The 19,290-nt window shown below is 36.4% G+C and overlaps 1 protein-coding gene and 1 pseudogene across 1 annotated transcript in view; one reads left to right on the top strand and one right to left on the bottom strand.

Moving 5' to 3' along the window:
• Positions 1-19,290, bottom strand: part of LOC120780145 — a 301,454-nt gene that overhangs the window by 33,681 nt on the left and 248,483 nt on the right. Inside the window, exons 16-17 of the mRNA XM_040112431.1 lie at positions 8,208-8,817; positions 7,563-8,147 (exon numbers count right to left, since the gene is read on the bottom strand). Of these exons, the coding sequence (XP_039968365.1) occupies positions 7,563-8,147; positions 8,208-8,817 (1,195 nt within the window). The remainder of the gene's footprint in view (positions 1-7,562; positions 8,148-8,207; positions 8,818-19,290) is intronic.
• Positions 18,858-19,060, top strand: LOC120780149 (annotated as a pseudogene).

The raw sequence follows: 19,290 nt of genomic DNA, 5'->3' as shown, positions 1-19,290 counted from the left end.
CTGGTTGTGAACGAGGTCAAGACGAAATATCTCCTGTCATTGAGAAGTAAAGTAAGGCAATTGAGAAGTAAAGTTCGTTGGACGACCAAGTGGAAAGGATCTGGCTAGACGTGAAATCTCTAATTTGCGCCAAATAGCGGCAGAGAAGAATGACTGGCGCGTTGTTATAAAGTCGGCTATAACCGCGTAAAGAAGTTTGTTTAATCTATGCTGAATTTCGTGAAGATGTCTTGTGAAATAAAAAATATGCGTCATCTATTAAAGTCCGATGTCATCAGAGGGGCTTCGACTTTCGACTTTTAAAAGGAAATTATTATGAAATTGACATAATGAAAAAAAATTTTTTTGATAAACCCGAACGGTTTAAATACTGGTGGGGTAAATTTTGATTTTCTCAGGTAAACTCGAGAACTTAGTTTGAAGCATTTTACACATTAGTAATACTCCTTATTCGGTACAAAATTTGTTATAATAAAAGTCAGTAATATAGTATATATGAGATAGCTATAGTAGTGACCCAATTCTAACTACTGTTGGCATTACATACAGAAACCTCTGCTCTCTGCAACAACTTAAATATTGGCTGATATATATAATACAGGGTCAATCCTTTAAAAGACTTTCAAAATAGGCTCTTTCTGTGTCGATGCACCGCTGAGAGACGAGGTGCATGTTGCTTGGATTTCCTCTGTCGTCTAAAATGCTTGCCCTTCATCTTCATACTCAAAGATCCATGACTCGTCAGCGTTATTCAAAAATTGTGGGTCACTTTCACTTATGTTCAAATTGGCACACTTCCACTCCCGCATTTTTTGGTCGTCAGTGAGCACTTTTAGGGCCATATTCGCCCACACCTTGCGCATGTTCAAGTGTTTCTTCCCAATGAACCACAGATTTTTTATAAATTTAACTGGGCCATTAAACGAATACTTAGTCGACGGTCTGAGTTCAAAACTTTGTGCATACGAGTCACATTGTCGAAGTTTGTCTAAGTCGCAGATCTCCCAGCACAGTCTTCATCAGCGGCCTCTTTCCGGCCCTCCAAAAAGGCCTGGTGCCATCGAAACACACCACTTCTTGCTAAAGCAACATCTGGGTAACCCTGCTTGATCATATCAAACGTCTCTGTCGCAGATTTACCGAGTTTCACACAGAATTTTGTACTTCCAGTAATGGTTGTACTACTGTGCCCAAAAAATAAGGTGACATTGTATTTATTTTGAAAATTCCTTATTTATTCTTCCAAATCAATTTCATCCCCTTCAAAGTAATATCCTCCCGATGCAATGCACTTATGCCATCGGATTTACCAATCTTGGAAATCTGGTTGTAGTCACTTTCCGGGATGGCCTTCAGTTCCGTCTTCGCTGCGGCTTGAATCTCCTCTATCGTATAAAAACGGTGTCCCCGGAGCGGTCCTTTGAGCTTGGTGAACAGCCAGAAGTCGCACGGCGCCAGATCAGGTGAATACGGTGGTTGCGGAACGATATGGGTTGAGTTTTTGGCGAAATGATCACGAATTACGAGGGCAGTATGGGATGGTGCATTATCGTGGTGTAAAACCAAGAATTGTCTTTCCACAATTCCGGCCTTTTTAGGCGGATAGCGTTACGCAAACGACGCATAACGTTCAAATAATATTCCTTGTTGACTGTTTGACCGGTTGGAAGGAATTCATAATGCACAACACCACGTTAATCGAAGAAAACAGTCAACATGACCTTGATTTTTGAGCGAGTTTGGCGCGATTTTTTTGCTCTCGGCTCTCTTTTGGCACGATATTCGCTCGACTGATCAGTTGTTTCGGGGTCGTAAGCATAGGTCCAAGTCTCATCGCCAGTTATAATGCGTTTCATGACAGCCTGGTAGTCGGAAAGCATCGTTTCACACACTTCAACGCTACGCCTTTTTTCCAAAAAATTTAATGTTTTCTTTTCATCATTAGCAAGGTCTCTAATTGTCGATAATCGTCGATAATCGACGGTTTTTCAACACCAAATCTTTGATTTGTTGGACGTGAGCTTCGTCGGTTGAGGTTGATGGTCGCCCTGGACGCTCTTCGTCTTCGACACGTTCACTCACTATTCCACTTGTAAACTATTTTTATACTCTCGCAACAAAGTTGCTAAGGAGAGTATTATAATTTTGTTCAAATAACGGTTGTTTGCAAGTCCTAAAACTAAAAGAGTCAGATATAGGGTTATATATACCAAAGTGATCAGGGTGACGAGTACAGTTGAAATCCGCATGTCTGTCTGTCCGTCCGTCCGTCTGTCCGTGCAAGCTGTAACTTGAGTAAAAATTGAGATATCATGATGAAACTTGGTATACGTATTTTTTGGCTCCATAAGAATGTTAATTTCGAAGATGGGCAAAATCGCAAACTGCCACGCCCACAAAATGGCGAAAACCGAAAACTATAAAGAGTCATAACTAAGCCACAAAAAAAGATATTAAAGTGAAATTTGGCACAAAGGATCGCCTTAGAGAGGGGCATATTTGGACGTAATTTTTTTGGAAAAGTGGGCGTGGCCCCGCCCCCTACTAAGTTTTTTGTACATACTTATCTCGGAAACTACTATAGCTATGTCAACCAAACTCTATAGAGTGGTTTCCTTCAGGCATTTCCATATACTGTTCAAAAATGGAAGAAATCGGATTATAACCACGCCCACCTCCCATACAATGGTTATGTTGAAAATCACTAAAAGTGCGTTAACCGACTAACAAAAAACGTCAGAAACACTAAATTTTACGGAAGAAATGGCAGAAGGAAGCTGCACCCAAGCTTTTTTTTAAATTTAAAATGGGGGTGGCGTCGCCCACTTATGGACCAAAAACCATATCTCAGGAACTGCTTGACCGATTTCAATGAAATTCGGTATATAATATTTTCTTAACACTTTGATGACATGTACGAAATATGGGTGAAATCGGTTCACAACCACGCCTTCTTCCAATATAACGCTATTTTGAATTCCATCTGATACCTTCTCTGTATAATATATACACCAGTGATGATAGCGGAATAAAACTTTACAAAAATACGGTATTTGAAAAATATGTAAATGACGGATAATGAAATCTCGATTATCACTTTATCATGCGAGAGTATAAAATGTTCGGTGACACTCGAACATAGCCCTTCCTTACTTGTTTAGACATAGCCTCATCACCAAAGGCTTTCTGCACCATCCTCAACGTATCCGCAGCAAAAAATTGATTGTCCGTAAACAAAATTTAATGCAAATTCTTTGCTCAACAAATTTCGATATCTCAAAAAACGAAAAACTCACTTTTAGCAGTCACAAAACGACACGTATCTCAAACACTAATGAATATTTTGACATGAAATTTGACATAAATGTGACTGACAGTACTACCAACCTAAAAAAAAAATGATTCTCCAAATCCTTCGACGCGCGCAGTTTAAATTCAAATGTCACCTTATTTTTTGGGCCAGTATTTGAGTGCCAAAATGCATGGTTGAGTCCAAACTACCAAATTTTATTATAATCAAAACATAGGGTTTTATTTCAATTCGCCTTTGGAAAAACTTGTACTTACAGCTGAACCTTAAGCGTCAACTAAATTTAGCCGCATACACACCTTTTCTTTCCCACTCCCTTCAAAGTTTTAAAAGCTTAGTCAAGAAAACTTCAATTTCATTGCAATTATATCTGGTAAGAAATAGTGCCTACCAAGCAAACTACCAGAACCAAACGACACTGTCAATTCTAATCGGATCGGACCAAAACGGCAACACCGAATGTGAATGTATAAAAATGGTGGGTATGAACTTTATATTCGTTATTTAATAAAATAGTGTACGAATTGGAGTGTTGCTTACTATGTATATAATAAAAAGTACTGGAAAGCTCACTAGAGGATTGAGTCTCGTGTAGAAGTTCACCTAAGTGAGGAAAGTTCTCTGATCACCATTCACTTTGGGCTCAAGTATCGTCTGGGTAGCCTAAGAACATCCGTGTGAAGGCGAGCTAAAATCAGAAGGCGAAACATCCCCACCGCAGTGCTGTGCGCTGGGTTTGGGACCCGCCACGTAAAAATCGTATCCAATGAAAAGGAACAAAAGCCTCGGGTGAGTGACCCCCCTTTTGATGACGACCATAGTAAACGAATTAAGGACTATGATTTGAGGGCATGCAACTAGAATGTCCAGTCCCTTAATTGGGAAGGTGCCGCTGCCCAGCTGGTTGATGTCCTCGTTTAAGTGAAGGCTGACATCACCGCCGACCAAGAAATGCGATGGACGGGACAAGGACTGAGACGAGTAGGTCCTTGTGGCATTTACTACAGTGGCCATTGAAAGGAGCGCAAAGTTGGTGTGGGATTTGTGGTGGTAGTGAGACTCCGTCGCTGAGTACTTTGATTCACCCTGGTGTCTAGCCACAATCCACATCAAAGCAAAGCTCTTCAACGTATTGCCGATTTGCCCCCGACGGAAGAGAAGGACAATGCGACCAAAGATGCTTTCTATGAGCGCTTGGAGCGCACCAATGAGAGCTGCCCCCGCCACGATGTCAAAATCGTGCTTGGCGACTTTAAAGCCAGGGTGGGCAAAGAAGGTATTTTTCGCACTACGGTCGGTAAATTCAGCCTCCACGACGAAACATACCCAAATGAGTTGAGACTGATCGACTTCGCCGGGGCCCGAAATATGGTTATCTGTAGTACTAGATTCCAGCATAATAAAATCCATCAAGCCACATGGCTGTCGACGCAGACCACCATCTTGTTGCAGCCCACGAGGAGCGCCGGGTTGCAGCGGAGAGAAAACAGGTTGCCTACCTCACAACGTTACGATCGACCGGATGGGATAGACACCGAGAGTTGAAGAGGGAAGCGAGACGCATTTGCAGACAGAAAAGGAAAGAGGCCGAAATGAGTGAGTATGAAGAGCTTGATAAGATGTCCGACAGGAGTAATGCTCAAAACTTCTACGAAAAGATGCGGCGGCTAACTGAAAGTTTCAAAACCGGAGAATACTCTTGTAGAACCCCCAAAGGTGATCTAGTGATCGATGCCCAGAGCATACTTAAATTATGAAGGGAACACTTCTCCAGCCTACTGAATGGCAGTGAACGCACAACGCCAGGAGAAGCCGAACCCGATTCCCCAATTGATAACGATGGAGCAGTCCTTCCAGTGTATGACCAGGAAGAAGTTCGAATAGCAATTACCCGTCTGAAGAACAACGAAGCAGCGAGGCCGATGGATTACCGGCCGAGCTATTCAAGCACGGCGGCGAAGAACTGATAAGGACCATACATCAGCTTATTTGCAAAATATGGTCGGACGAAAGCATGTCCAATGATTGGAATTTCAGTGTGCTCTGCCCAATCCACAAAAAGGGAGACCCCACAATCTGCGTGGCTTTAGTCCTGGAAAATCAACAACCGGCCAGATATTCACCATATGCCAAATTTCGGAAAAGACCCTTGAAAAGAGAATCGACACACACCACCTCTTCGTCGATTTCGAAGCTGCTTTCCACAGCACGAAAAGGAGCTGTCTTTATGTTGCGATGTCTGAATTTGGTATCCCCGCAAGACGTTGAGCAACACCAACAGCTCCGTCAGGATCGGGAAGGTTTTCTCCGGGCCGTTCGATATAAAACGAGGTTTCAGACAAGGCGACTCCCTATCGTGCGACTTCTTCAATCTGCTGCTGGAGAAAAGAATTCGAGCTTCACAACTTAATCGAGCAGGTACAATCTTTTATAAGAGTGTACAGCTGCTGGCTTATGCCGATGATATTGATATAATCGACCTCAACACCCGCGCCGTTAGTTCTGCTTTCTCCAGACAGGACAAAGAAGCAACGCAAATGGGTCTGGTGGTGAACGGTAAGTCATCAAACAAACAGTCGTCGCACTCATGACTAGGCACCCACGTCACTGCTGACAGTCAAATCTTCGAAGTCTTTCGTCTCTCTTGGAACCAGCATCAACACCATCAACAATGTCAGCCTGGAAATCCAACGCAAGATTACTCTTGCCAACAGGTGCTACTTCGGACTGAGTAGGCAATTGAAAAGTAGAGTCCTCTCTCGACGAACAAAAACCAAACTCTATAAGTCACTCATAATTTCCGTCCTTTTATATGGTGCAGAGGCTTGGACGATGACAACAACTGATGAGTTGAAGTTGCGAGTTTTCGAGAGAAAAGCTCTACGAAAGTTTTATGGTTCTGTGCGCGTTAGCCATGGTGAATATCGCATTCAATGGAACGAAAAGCTGTATGAGACATATGACGACATTTACATAGTTTAGCGAATTAAAAGACAGCAGCTACGCTGTGAATGTATGCGACGCTGTACCTGCCGGGGGAAGCAGAGAAAGAGGAAGACCTCCACTTCGTTGGAAGGACCAAGTGGGGAAGGACCTGGCTTCGCTTGGAAAATCCAATTGGTGCCACGCAGCAAAAAGAAGAAACGACTTGCGCGTTGTTGTTAACTCGGCCATAATCGCGGTGTCTACGCCAATTAAGAAGATGGTTGAGTTTACACTAAATGATTGGTTTTACACAACAGTGCAAGAGTATAGTGCACTTGGCCTTTCCTTATTTATTTTAAATATTTTCCAAAATTTTATAGGTATATTTATATATATATTGTACTATTTATATTTCAAAAGAACGAATGGCAGGTTCAAAAAAAAAAAATAGCGGTGCCACGATGTAGTTAATGTTAATTTGATGTGACTGGCTAAATGAGCCTTATCGCCTGCCTCACACCACACCTACACCCATCACTAACACGCACACTCACCTCGACATCACCACACTCCACTTCAACACCACCCACACGCGAGAGCCCAGGATCCACACACACCACTCCACTTAAAAAGGGTCAGCCTATTCGCGGGCCAGTTCAGATTCGACCGCGTTTGAATCAACGTCGCTTTCGCGCCACCGCTACGCAGCGTTCCATCTCCAAATATTAAATTTTATTGTAAATTGAAGTTAATTATACTAAGTGAATTTATATGTAAAAACAAAAAAAGAAACCCCACAAATCAAATGTTGATGCAATTGTTAAAACAAATACAAGTCGATGTTCAATTTATATTGTTAAAACCAAATATACCTACAAGTGGTGAATCCCGAGGATTTTTATTTTAAAATACATAAGGCTAACAAGTGTTAAGTGAAGCGGGCACTGATTACAACAGTGACGATATACTTGTTTAGTACGTTAGATATATAGTTAGCACACTTTAAGTACTATGTAAGTTCCAATATGGTGAATTATTAGATAATTTGCGGTGTTAGCATGAAATAATAATTTGAAGTTGCGTTTTTGATTTGGCATAGGTATCATATTTTATAAGACATGTTAACTATACCTACATATATATAATATATGAAGGTGGTGCAACGGACTCTTTCCAAAGCTTTAAATGTTAGATTAAAGGTATAGGTTAGGTATAGTATTTTTCTTCGTCTTTAATCTCACATTAAATTTTAAAAGTACATCTAGAGATAGTAATTATAAATACAGTTATTATATAATAAGAATATACAAATAGCAAAAATATTTACCCAATATTCAATCTCCTTATTTTTTAAATCAAATAATACCAATAATTGTCCCATTTTTTCCGGAAAGTATTCTCTTTTATAAAAAGAGTTTGATTCTATTTCGAAGTAATAGGGTCGTTTGGTAGAGGACGCATTAAATTTAACGTCTAATTCGGAAGCGTTATGATAAGCCATAAACTGCATGATGTATTTTGTACATCCAGCGCCAAAATTTAAATTTCCTAGAGATGTACTCATTTCGATCAAATGTTCTAAGTCGGTAGAGTAGATTACAAATAATTTGAGCTTTATTAGCTCTTTAATCCCTCGATAAAAACGGACCGTCATTGTTAAATCTTTTTCCAAAAGATAATGTCCTATATTGAGAGTTATTGTTTGGTTATCTCGGTCGTCTGGTCGTAATGGTTCATTTTTCCACATAAATTGTGTGTGCACTACCTTATTGCCACTATTGTCAACTCCAAACCACGCAAATGAGGCATTTGAATTGAACGAATTTATTGTTGTTAAGTAACTGCCATTTACTACTAAATTACGTTTTGGATATGATAATTCTGCCAAAACCTGCCGCCAGCTGTTCAAATTCTGAAATTCAAATAATAAATCATTATCAAGTAATTGTTTTCCATACTAAGTGAAAATTACTTTATTTGAGATTACAAGGTTATATCCGATCCAAGCGGTTTTCGATAGTTCCAGTTTACTTCGACGATTAATTTTATATTTCGAAGATATTTCAGAGGTCGTTGTTAAAATTATAGTACGATTTGGGTGAATAACCAAAACTTTAGTTTCTTTGTCATTTCCCAAAATAACTTCATGCAATTCCCATGTAAGGTTGAATTTTTTTGGGTTGGCAAAATCAAAAACCTCTAAATGTTTTATATTTAAATAACAATTTTCCTTGCTCCAGCCAGTGCTATTTTCGAAATAAATACCCATAGGTTTAATATTATTCTCTAAAAAAATTTCAGTTATTTCTTTAAAGATTGTCAGGTTTTGCTCTGAACGTTTATATGTTCCATTGAGAAATATTTTTTCATTGTAAAAAACTTTAAGAATACCGTTTTCACTTGTCTGTTTTTGAATTAGCTTATATTTAATGTCAGCCAGATGTCGTGTATTTAAGGGTACTACTAACGAAACGTCTCCCTCAAAAACATTACTTAAGTCATGTTGTGACCGTAAATGACGTAATTTCATGGAAGTAAAATCTGTTGGCCAATCAACTCTGCAAAACCTTTGGCAGTATCCACTGAAAATAAATAAAAAAAAATTATTGAAAACGAACTTACGAAAGATGAAAGTAACTGTATTTTTTAATAAATCATTCTGACAATAGTGCTGTAAGAAAGTACGTACCAATAGCTATAAATTTTCTAACCAAATGATTTTCGCTTACTTTTTTTCATTATCATCATCATCCACGATATAAACACAAACAAAGGGCAATATTTAATGTATTAAATATTTCACCTGAAGAAAAAGTCCAGTAGAGGGTGAAAGTGTTTATACTAAGTATAGGACACCAGAGTATGCAGCCGCATCTGCAGCTTATCTTTTTTAAAATTTGGTCTCGCCACGTACCGTGTTCAATGTGCACACCGCACAAACCACTAGGGATAAACCTACCAACCTATGGATAATGAAGTCATGTGTAGAAGTTCGCGCAAGTAAGGAAAGTTCTATGATTGCCACTCACTTGAGAGTGGCCGGAAACGATTATTTCACATATGGCTCAAGCAACTCACGACTTCCGGTTTTTGACCAAGTAGCCAAAAAACATCCGTTTGAAGGCGAGCTAAAGTAATAAGGCGAAACATCCCCTCCACAGGGTAGTGCGCTGGGTTTGGGGACCGCCACGAAAAAAACATGATTAATGAAAACAGGAAAACAGCCTTGGATGAGAGACTCCCTTTTGATGACGACCATGGCAAAGGCACTATGGATAACGATATAAGGGAAGTCACCTGGACTGTCCGGTCCCTTATTTAAGAAGAAGCCGCTGCCTAGCTGGTTGATGTCCTTGTTAGAGTGAAGGCTGACATCACAGCCGTCCTAGAATTGCGATGGACGGGACAAGGACTGAGGCGAATAGGTCATTGTGACAATTACTGCAGTAGACATATTGAAGAGTGCAAATTATCGCTGATATGCGCCCTCGCCTCGACGAAAGAGAAGGGGCCGGAAATATGGTCTTCTGTAGTACTACTCCAGCATACGAAAATTATCAAGCTACCTGGCTGTCTCCGGATTGAAAACCCACCATCCAGATCGATCATCTTGTGATAGACGGAAGAAACGTCTCCAAAACAAAATACGCACCCGCCTCTGTGCAGCAAAACACACACGTCAACAAACACAACGAAGGTTGACGTCGAAAAGCTGCAATCAAAACAGACTGCCGAACAATTTTCAACAGGACTCGCACTCCTGCTCTCTGAGAGCACTCATCAGCAACTCAATATAAGAGAAATGGGAGACGGCATTTCAAACTCCTTACGTACAGCTGCAAACAAAATCATTGGTTTTCGGAAAAGGGAAAAGAACAGCTGATACGATGAGGAAAGCCGTGTCGCACCGGAGAGAAAACCAACTGCCTACCAACTGCCTACAACATTACGATCGCTCACAACACTTGCGGGATGGGATAGATACCAAGAGTTGATTAGGGAAGTGGGACGCATTTGTAGACAAAAAAAAAAAAAAGAGAGAAGCCTAAATGCGTGAGTACGAAGAGCTGCAAGCTGGTCGACAGGGTCTACGAAAAAATACGGTGACTAACAGAGGGTTTCAAGACTGGTCTTGTAGTACCAACAGAGGTGATCAGGTAACCGATGCTCAGAATATACTAAAGTTATGGAGGGAACACTTTTCCAGCATGCTGAATGGCAGTGAAAGCATAACACCAGGAAGACGAACCCGATTCCTCAATTGATGACGATAAAGCAGATGTTCAATTGCCTGACCATGAAGAAGTTTGAATAGCAATTGCCTGTCTGAAGAACAACAAAGCGGCGGGTGTCGATGGATTACCGGCCGAGCTTTGCAAACTCGGCGAAGAAGAACTGATAAGGGGCATGCATCAGCTTCTTTGTAAAACATGGTCATATGGTCATATGAAAGCATGCCCAACGATTAAAATTTAGGTGTGCTCTACCCAATCTGCAAAAAGGGAGAATCCACAAGCTGCGCCGTGGAATAAGTTTATTCAATATCCCATATAAGGTTATAGCGAATTTATCTATTTTATTCAGAAAGATACACTGTTATGAGTAAAACACGCTCTCTTATTTCCACTGTGATAACTCACATATTGGCCACAAACTCGGCCGGAAGTTCAAAAATCTCCATGTTAAGTATATGGATGTTAAAGGAAGTATTGGTCCGACTCAACCCATTTTTTGCAGGCAGACATACCATTAAGAGTGAAGGATTATCCCTTAAATCCAGTTATATATATCACACATTGACTGACGTTTTCAATCGAAAGTCAACTATAGGTACTGGTGTCCACATATTCGGTACCTAAAAATTTGTTGGAAAATTTTTACATTTCTGGCGCATTTAGTTATTGATTAGCCGCGCTTTTAATTGTTTTGAACAGTACCGTTATATGGGGAGTGGGGGTTTTCATCCGATATAATTAATTTTTACACTATCGGTAGTAGTTCTTATAATATTTGTGCTGTGCGAACTTAGTTAGGGGCGGGGCCACGCCCATTGTTTCGGAATTTTCTATCCACAGGTGACCCTTGCTACTGTGATCCCCTGTGCTAAATTACAGTTTTATGTCTTAATTTAGTGCATAGTTATGGCACTTTATATGTTTTCGGTTCATGACGATTTGTGAGCGTGGCAGTGCTCCGATTACGCCCATCTTCGAAATCGATTTTTTTTGTAATATTGAACCTGTATACCAAGTTTCCTCCAGATATCTTAATCATTTTCACTCAAGTTACAGCATGCACGGACGGACGTACGGACAAACAGACAGTCAACTTTTCTCGTTCAGAACAGATCATTGTACATATGTATATGTAGTAGAGTGATTCAAAAAAAAAAAATTTTGTTTTTCGTTTCGTACTTGGAAAAATAGGTTCTTAGACACCTCTAAGAAAGCCTCTCCAAACATGAGTTTTTAATTGTAACGGGAAGGTCCTCCTACATACAGTTTTCTATTTTTCCTTATTATCAGATTGAAAAATTTATATCTCGCTTCCAACTACGTGAAAAAATATCTTGTTCCTTGAATTTTGTAGGAAATTGAATGCTCTACAAAAAAGGTCCATTATGATTTTTTCGTAAACCCAACCGTTTAAAAGATATTAACGGTTGAAGTTTGATTATTTTTGGGAAAATTTTGTATTTCTTATGAATTTTATAACTCAATGAAAAAAAATCATTATGAATAAGGTTTTTGGAGAGGCTTTCTTAGAGGTATCTAGGAACCTATTTTTCAGAGTATCAAACGAAAAAAAATTTTTTTTTTGATCCACCTTAATATGCATTGATGTTTGACGATGAATATCTCGTAAACGCTTAACTTAATCGAAAAATCATATGAGACCATTTTTATAGAGCAGTAAATTTCCTACAAAATTATGAGTTTCATCATTCATAATAATTTTTTTTCATTGAGTTATAAAATTCATAAGAAATAAAAAATTTTCCCAAAAATAATTTAAACGTTTGGGTTTACGAAAAAATTATAGTAGACCTTTTTTGTAGAGCATTCAATTTCCCACAAAATCTAAGAAACAAGATATTTTTTCAAGTTGTTGGAAGCGAGATATAAATTTTTCTATCTGATAATAAGAAAAAATAGAAAACTGTATGTAGGAGGAGCTTCCCGTTACAATTAAAAACTCATGTTTGGAGAGGCTTTCTTAGAGGTGTCTAGGAACCTATTTTTTCGAGTACGAAACGAAAAAAAAAAATTTTTTTTTAATCACTCTAATGAATAGTATACAAACCTATATCTATCTCAATTAGTTTTAGGTGATACGTACAACCGTTAGGTCAACAAAACTATAATACTATGCAGCAATTGGTTGCAAGAGTATAAAAACATACAGGTATGTACACAAATACTATACTGCGAAGATGATCTTCTTGTTAGTGAAGGTAACCAGGTTTTTATCTGTTTTACGCCTTGATACATTCTAGTTTTGTCTCACTTTGAATTATATCTGATATTTTTAAATTTTAAAATCTATTTTACGAACACATATGATCCGCCAAAATCATTCTTTTCCCAATTCGTAAAAAATGTACTTTGTTTTTAATAAAAAAAAAATTTGTTCACTTAATTTAATTAAATTTTCACCCCAACGTAACCGTTTAAAGTAAGCTGGAAAGTCGGTGTATAGTTTCGTAACCAGTAGATAAATATGTATATATGTACGTATCTCTATTTTTTACCCTTTTAAATGGTTGTCACGCACATTCGAAATAAAAGTACCGGGTACACTTGAGTGGTATATTTACAATATAATTTATTAAGAAAATCTTAATATTTTTAGAAATGTTATTTTATTGAGATTAAATGTTTGAATTATTTGAGTAATCAACTTAAACGTGCGTATATCGATAGCGCGTGGCGATGCGGCGTTATGAGGAATACAGTAGCGCGAGTTACATGTACGACTACGTATATAAAAACACCTGACAATGCATTTGACAAATACGATGAACTGTTAAAGCATATTGCAACATAACACCATTTCCGGTTTTTGCAATTTGCTTAAACAAATAAAGTAATCAAAAATTAATTTAACAAGTAAATTTCCTAAGAATTATGGGAAGTAATAAAAATATGCTTAGTCAGCAATGATATGTTAAAAATAAGTTAATATTATTAATAAGCAGGTTTTAATTAGAATAAGCTTCCGTTTAAGTCAATTTAATAAAAAAAAGCAGTCCGTTCTTGATCACCATCAACGTCACCTCGTTGTAATTCAATTTGTTTTCTTTGACTTTTTTAAAAACTCGTTCCCCGCGATGCAAAGTATAATTGGCGCAGTCGGTAATCCTTGGAAAAAATATTACAAGGATAGTGATAAACGTAACTATAACACCTAAACAAATCTTGCGAATCTGTAGATAACTCAGGAAGTTGACCAGACCCTCCAGCATATACCAAAAATAAAATAAATAATTTTTCGCCGTGAAAACGACCTTGAGTTAAAGGCGTTAACCCACCGAAAATATCCGAAAAAAAAACAAGTTTTGCAGTGAAAACGAAAAAAAAAACAAAAGCGTGGAGTCACCAAAATTAGCGAAGGTAATGAGGAAAACCATCGAAATCAAAATATCGTGGCAACAAATATTCGATAACAACTGAAAAATGGAACAAGAGCAGATTCAAATATCCAACGTAGAGCTCATCGAGCAACTGAACAAAAGAGAGCAGCAGTTGGAGCAACTTCGACAGGCATATGTCGAACTCCAACATCGTCAAGCAACCAATGAAAATGACCTACTACAACGAATTATGAAAAACATTCAACACATACCCACATTCACCGGAAAAGGAGAAGTTACAATAAATTCATTCATGAGCAGCATCGAATATCTGCTGTCAAACATAAGAGATGAGGAAGTAAAAAAGGAAGCCACCAGGGTAGTATAATACAGGGCAAGGGGAGGCAAAATACATAATAATAATAAATCTACCGCACCCTGACAACTGGACGGAAATCAAGAAGGCGCTGAAGCTAAGATACAAGCCTGATTTGGAACCAAATGAAGTATATAGGAGGATATGCAGTATAAAGGCAAACACGGTGAGTGAGTTAGCAATAGTTATACAAAATTTCAAATACAAAGTTCACGAAATTAGAATATATTATAAGGTAGGGATGTAGGGATAGACATGGGCAACGTGGACAGTCTTTTAGTGAACACAATTAAAGAAATGACACAGGGGACATTATTAGACAAAATTTACGAGGAACTTTGCATGAGGATACATGTATTAGGCTAGAATTAAAAAAAAAAAAACTAGCATATGGACAGTACAGACAATACAACAAAAAATACTATGACAAATACATATATAGGCAAAGATGATAGACCAGGTCAAGTTAGGCAAAATGTTCAAAATTCTTCACAAAATAAAGGAATTGTTGAAAACAATTCTCATCAATTTAGACAAAATTTCCAACAAAAAGGAAATATAGATAATAATTCTCACCAATATTTGCCTATATTCCCAACATATAAAGATAATAATTCAGATAGAGAAAGGAAAAATATAAATTCAAACCAATTAAGGCTAGATAAAGGAGAGCCTATGGAAGTAGATAGTATAGAATTCGATCAAGAGAGATCTCAAATGGCAGGACACCCTAGTAGCAGGAGCAGCCAAAATCGCTTACAAACGCCTAGGCAAAGCTATAGAGAACTTGAAGAATATAGAAAAGTCAACGAATCAATTTTTTTTACAAGGAAGCCTCGGAGAGCTTACCGAGAATAGTAATAACAATTAAAAATAAAAAATATATTGCACTTATAGCGAATATAAGTTTAGTGGATGCTGAGTTGGACGAATTTCAAAAAATCTCATTTAAAAATAATATAACAATCAGAACAGTAACAAGCAAGGAAACTATTACCCATGAAGTGCATACGAAAGCACCAAAAGAATTCAATTTACCTGAAAACGCATATATAAGATGGCAATCGACATTATTAAAAATTGGAAATATAATTTCATAATAGGAATTGATAATAGATGAAAAATCTCACTAAATAAAAAAGAATCAGAATTTTTAAATAAACCATTCAATTTCAGTGAAATATGTACCCTAGAAGCAACAAATGGGAAATTAAAAGAAATTCAATTAGATCATCTAAATACAGAAGAGTTTAGAGAAATCACGAAATTATTGAAAAAATTCGAAAACCTTTTATTTAAAGAAGGAGAAAAATTAACAAGTACTACGGAAATTCAACACGAAATAAAAACTACTACAGAAGAGCAAATAAATTTATATAGATATCCACCCTAGCATGAAGAAGAAGTTAGAAAGCAAATCAGAGAAATGGAGGCACAAGGAATTATAAGGAAAAGTAATTCTCGATATTCCAGCCCTTTAATAGTAATCCCAAAGAAAATCGATAATTCAGGGAAAATAAAGTACAGGCTAGCAATAGATTATAGAAAGTTGAATGAGGTAACCATTGATGATAAATATCCTCTTCCTAATATTGATTCAATTTTAGATAAATTGGGACGCTCCCAATATTTTACTACACTAGACTTATCAAAAGGTTATTATCAAATTACAACCAAAGAGGAAGATAGGTGTAAAACACCGTTCGTAACACCTCACGGCTTGTATGAATTTACAAGAATGCCATTCGGGTTAAAGAATGCGCCAGCGACCTTTCAACGACTCATGAACGAAATTTTACGAGGCTTTATGAACAAAACATGCGTAGCATACTTAGATCATATACTAATATTTAGTACAACGTTACAGGAACATATACAATCAATTAGAGATATTTTCAAGGTATTAGAATCAAAAAATTTAAAAATACAAATGGATAAATGTAATTTTCTGAAAAAAGAAACAGAATTTTTAGGACATATTCTAACAAAATATGGTATCAAGCCTAATCCAAATAAAATCAAAGTAATAGAAGAATTAGAATTACAATAAACGGAAAAACAGATTAAGAGCTTTTTAGGTATAACAGGTTATTATAGAAAATTTGCCAAGGACTATGCAAAGGTCGCACAACCAATTATAAAATATCTAAAAAAAAGGAGTTCGAATTAATATAAAAGATCCTTCATATATAGAAGCATTCGAAAAACTTAAACAATTAATAAGCTCGCATCCAATTTTACGGTATCCAAATTTTGAAAAAATATTTACATTAACTACAGATGCATCAAATTATGCAGTAGAAGCATTTATATCTAAAGAAGGACACCCAATATGTTATGTATCAAGAACCTTAAATAATCATGAACGAAATTATTCAGCAACTGATAAAGAATTTTTAGCAATTACTTGAAGCGTAAACTACTTTAGACCATATTTATACGGTAGAAAATTTAAGATCGTAACAGATCATCAACCAATTAAATATTTACATTCAAAATAAAGAGGGAAAGACATGTCACCAAATCATCAACGATGGTTGTTAAAATTAGGTGAATATCAATTTGACATCGAAACATAGTAGCAGATTTTCTTAGCAGAATTCAGCGTAATGATGATGTGATAAAAGAAAATGAGGATGAAAATACCGATGAAATTTCAGAACATGACGTAAATATAATTAACAATTTAGATGACGATGCATCAATGCAAACAATACATTCCGCAGAAGAAAATTTACAAGATCATTTTTATATTAAGGTGGAGATAGTTAATAAATATAAAACCCAAATTATTTTGACAAACAACAAGACAGAAGAACTAAAACAGATACATGGAATAGTAATTATTTTTATTTCAGAGTATGATTTCGATAGATTGAGTGAAATATTTAAAAAATATATAACAAAAGGAAAAGTAGGAATTTATTCAGAATTATACGAGCGACAATATACATAGTACAAGAGAAACTAATATAAATGTTTTCAAATGATAAACAATTAGAATTTATAAAGAGCACAATGAGAGTACAGGATATAGAAACAGAAATGGAGCTGTTAAGCAAATTTCGTTGTATCACATTAGAGAAAGTAGGCATTCGGGCATAAAAGAAAGATATAATCAACTTATAAATAAAATTTATTATCCGAAATTAGGAGAGTTAATACAAATAGTAATTAACCAATGCGAAACATGTCAAGAAGTAAAATATGATAGGAGACCTTTTAAACAAAAATTTTTTCATACAGAAACGCCTACGAAGAATAATGAAATAATCCACATAGACACCTATGTAATAAAAAGATTCCATTTTTTTTAATTATAGACAAATTTTCCAAATATGGAGTAGCATATCCGTTAACTGATAGAAATCACATTACATTCATCGAACAATTAGAAGACTATTTTACCAAAATAGGAAAACCAAAGAAAATAGTAGCTGACAATGAATTTAATGCTACAAGAATTAGGGAATTTTTAAATAATGAAAATATAGAATTCCATTTAACCAAACACAACAGTCATACGGTAATGCAGACATTGAAAAATTTCACAATACAATTTCAGAAAAATTTAGAATGTTATATAAATTAAATAAAAATGTATCAGTTAAGCAACTAATTCAAAAAGCTATTAGGAATTATAATGATAGATTTCATTCTACAATGAAATACACACCCAACGAGGTACCTCGTAGTAAAGTAGATAAAGACATAGTAAGAAAAAATTTAGAACAGCAACAAGAAAAGACAATCAACAAACTCAATAGGAACAGGGAAGACTATACAGAACAAAGAACGGAAAGACTTATAAAAAATTATAAAGCAGTTAGGCACAAGGAACAGCCTAAATATAGAAAACAAAACTTAGAAAAAATTCATACTAGTAATATAAAAAGACCTTTAAAATTTACAGATTTGGATAATATTGATTATAATAATTTTGATGAAGTTAGAGAATAAAGAAATACTACAAAGAGATTTGTTAGATATAAGGAGAAAACTACTGGCACTTATGCCAGTTAGAGCTAGAAATAAAAGAGGATTGATTAATGCAGTTGGCAGTATGTCAAAATGGCTTTTTGGAACAATGGACGAAGACGACAGACAAAATATACAAACATATCTTTTACAAACGAATGACTCATTTAACGAACAAATTAAAATAAATTATTGAAGTTATACTTCTTATACGAGTTCGGAAAAGGTTGCGATAGATTCAGGTTGCGCAACCTTGCTCAATATGAATCTACGCAACCTTGCCTGCGAAGCTCGGCTTTTCTACCAACAGCACAATGTTGCCATGCTTATGCTGTTGTTGTTTTTGTAAAACAATGTTCAAATTTTTGGTTGGTGACATATTCAATAAAAATAAATTCTGTTGGGATTCGAACCTACGTGCTCGTCGTAACTTTTCAAGCGCTTACCACCAACACCACCATTGACACTTGTATTGCGTTGTCCTAATTATGGTTTGGTTATGCATGAAAGAAATATATAATGGATCGCCGATTGTTACCTCTTTTCTTGCTGCTGTTGCGCATATGTATGTTTGTATGCTTGTGCATTATTGAAGTTATGCTTCTTTTTCTTTCGTTTGTCTTTCATTTCTGCGAATTCTCAACTATTTTGCGTATATTTTGGTTGAAATACTCTGCGTTGCCCGTTGAAAAATTATGGCTATACTTTACAGGATCATTTCTGTAGTTAGTCCTCATTTGCATTTTTTGGAAATCGACCCGCAATGACGAAGTATATCGTTTTATCTGACAGCGTGAGGTTTAAGAAGTTCATTTCTAATTTTGTCTTGTGGCATATTAGAAATGATGTTTCTTCGAAAATCGTTTGCTTACAACGGATAAAACGACTTCTGAGTGGTGATTTTAATTAATAAATTCCTTTTGGTTGAAATGCTCTGCGTTGGCCGTTGAAAAGTTAAGACTATACTTCTCAGGATCATTCATTCCTTTCATTTCTTCAAAGAAATTATTTTTTTTTTTTTTTTGTTTCAATATCTTTTTTTTTATTTATTGAATCTGCTTTTTGTTTTAAAGCCTAACAATAAGTTATAAAATCTTAAATCTAATTAAAAACTAGACACGCTCAAGC

The sequence above is a fragment of the Bactrocera tryoni genome, unplaced genomic scaffold (genome assembly GCF_016617805.1).
Source record: "Bactrocera tryoni isolate S06 unplaced genomic scaffold, CSIRO_BtryS06_freeze2 scaffold_190, whole genome shotgun sequence".
Taxonomy (NCBI): Eukaryota; Metazoa; Arthropoda; class Insecta; order Diptera; family Tephritidae; genus Bactrocera; species Bactrocera tryoni.
Note: the sequence above shows the minus strand (reverse complement) of the source record. Positions and strands in the feature narration are given on the sequence as shown.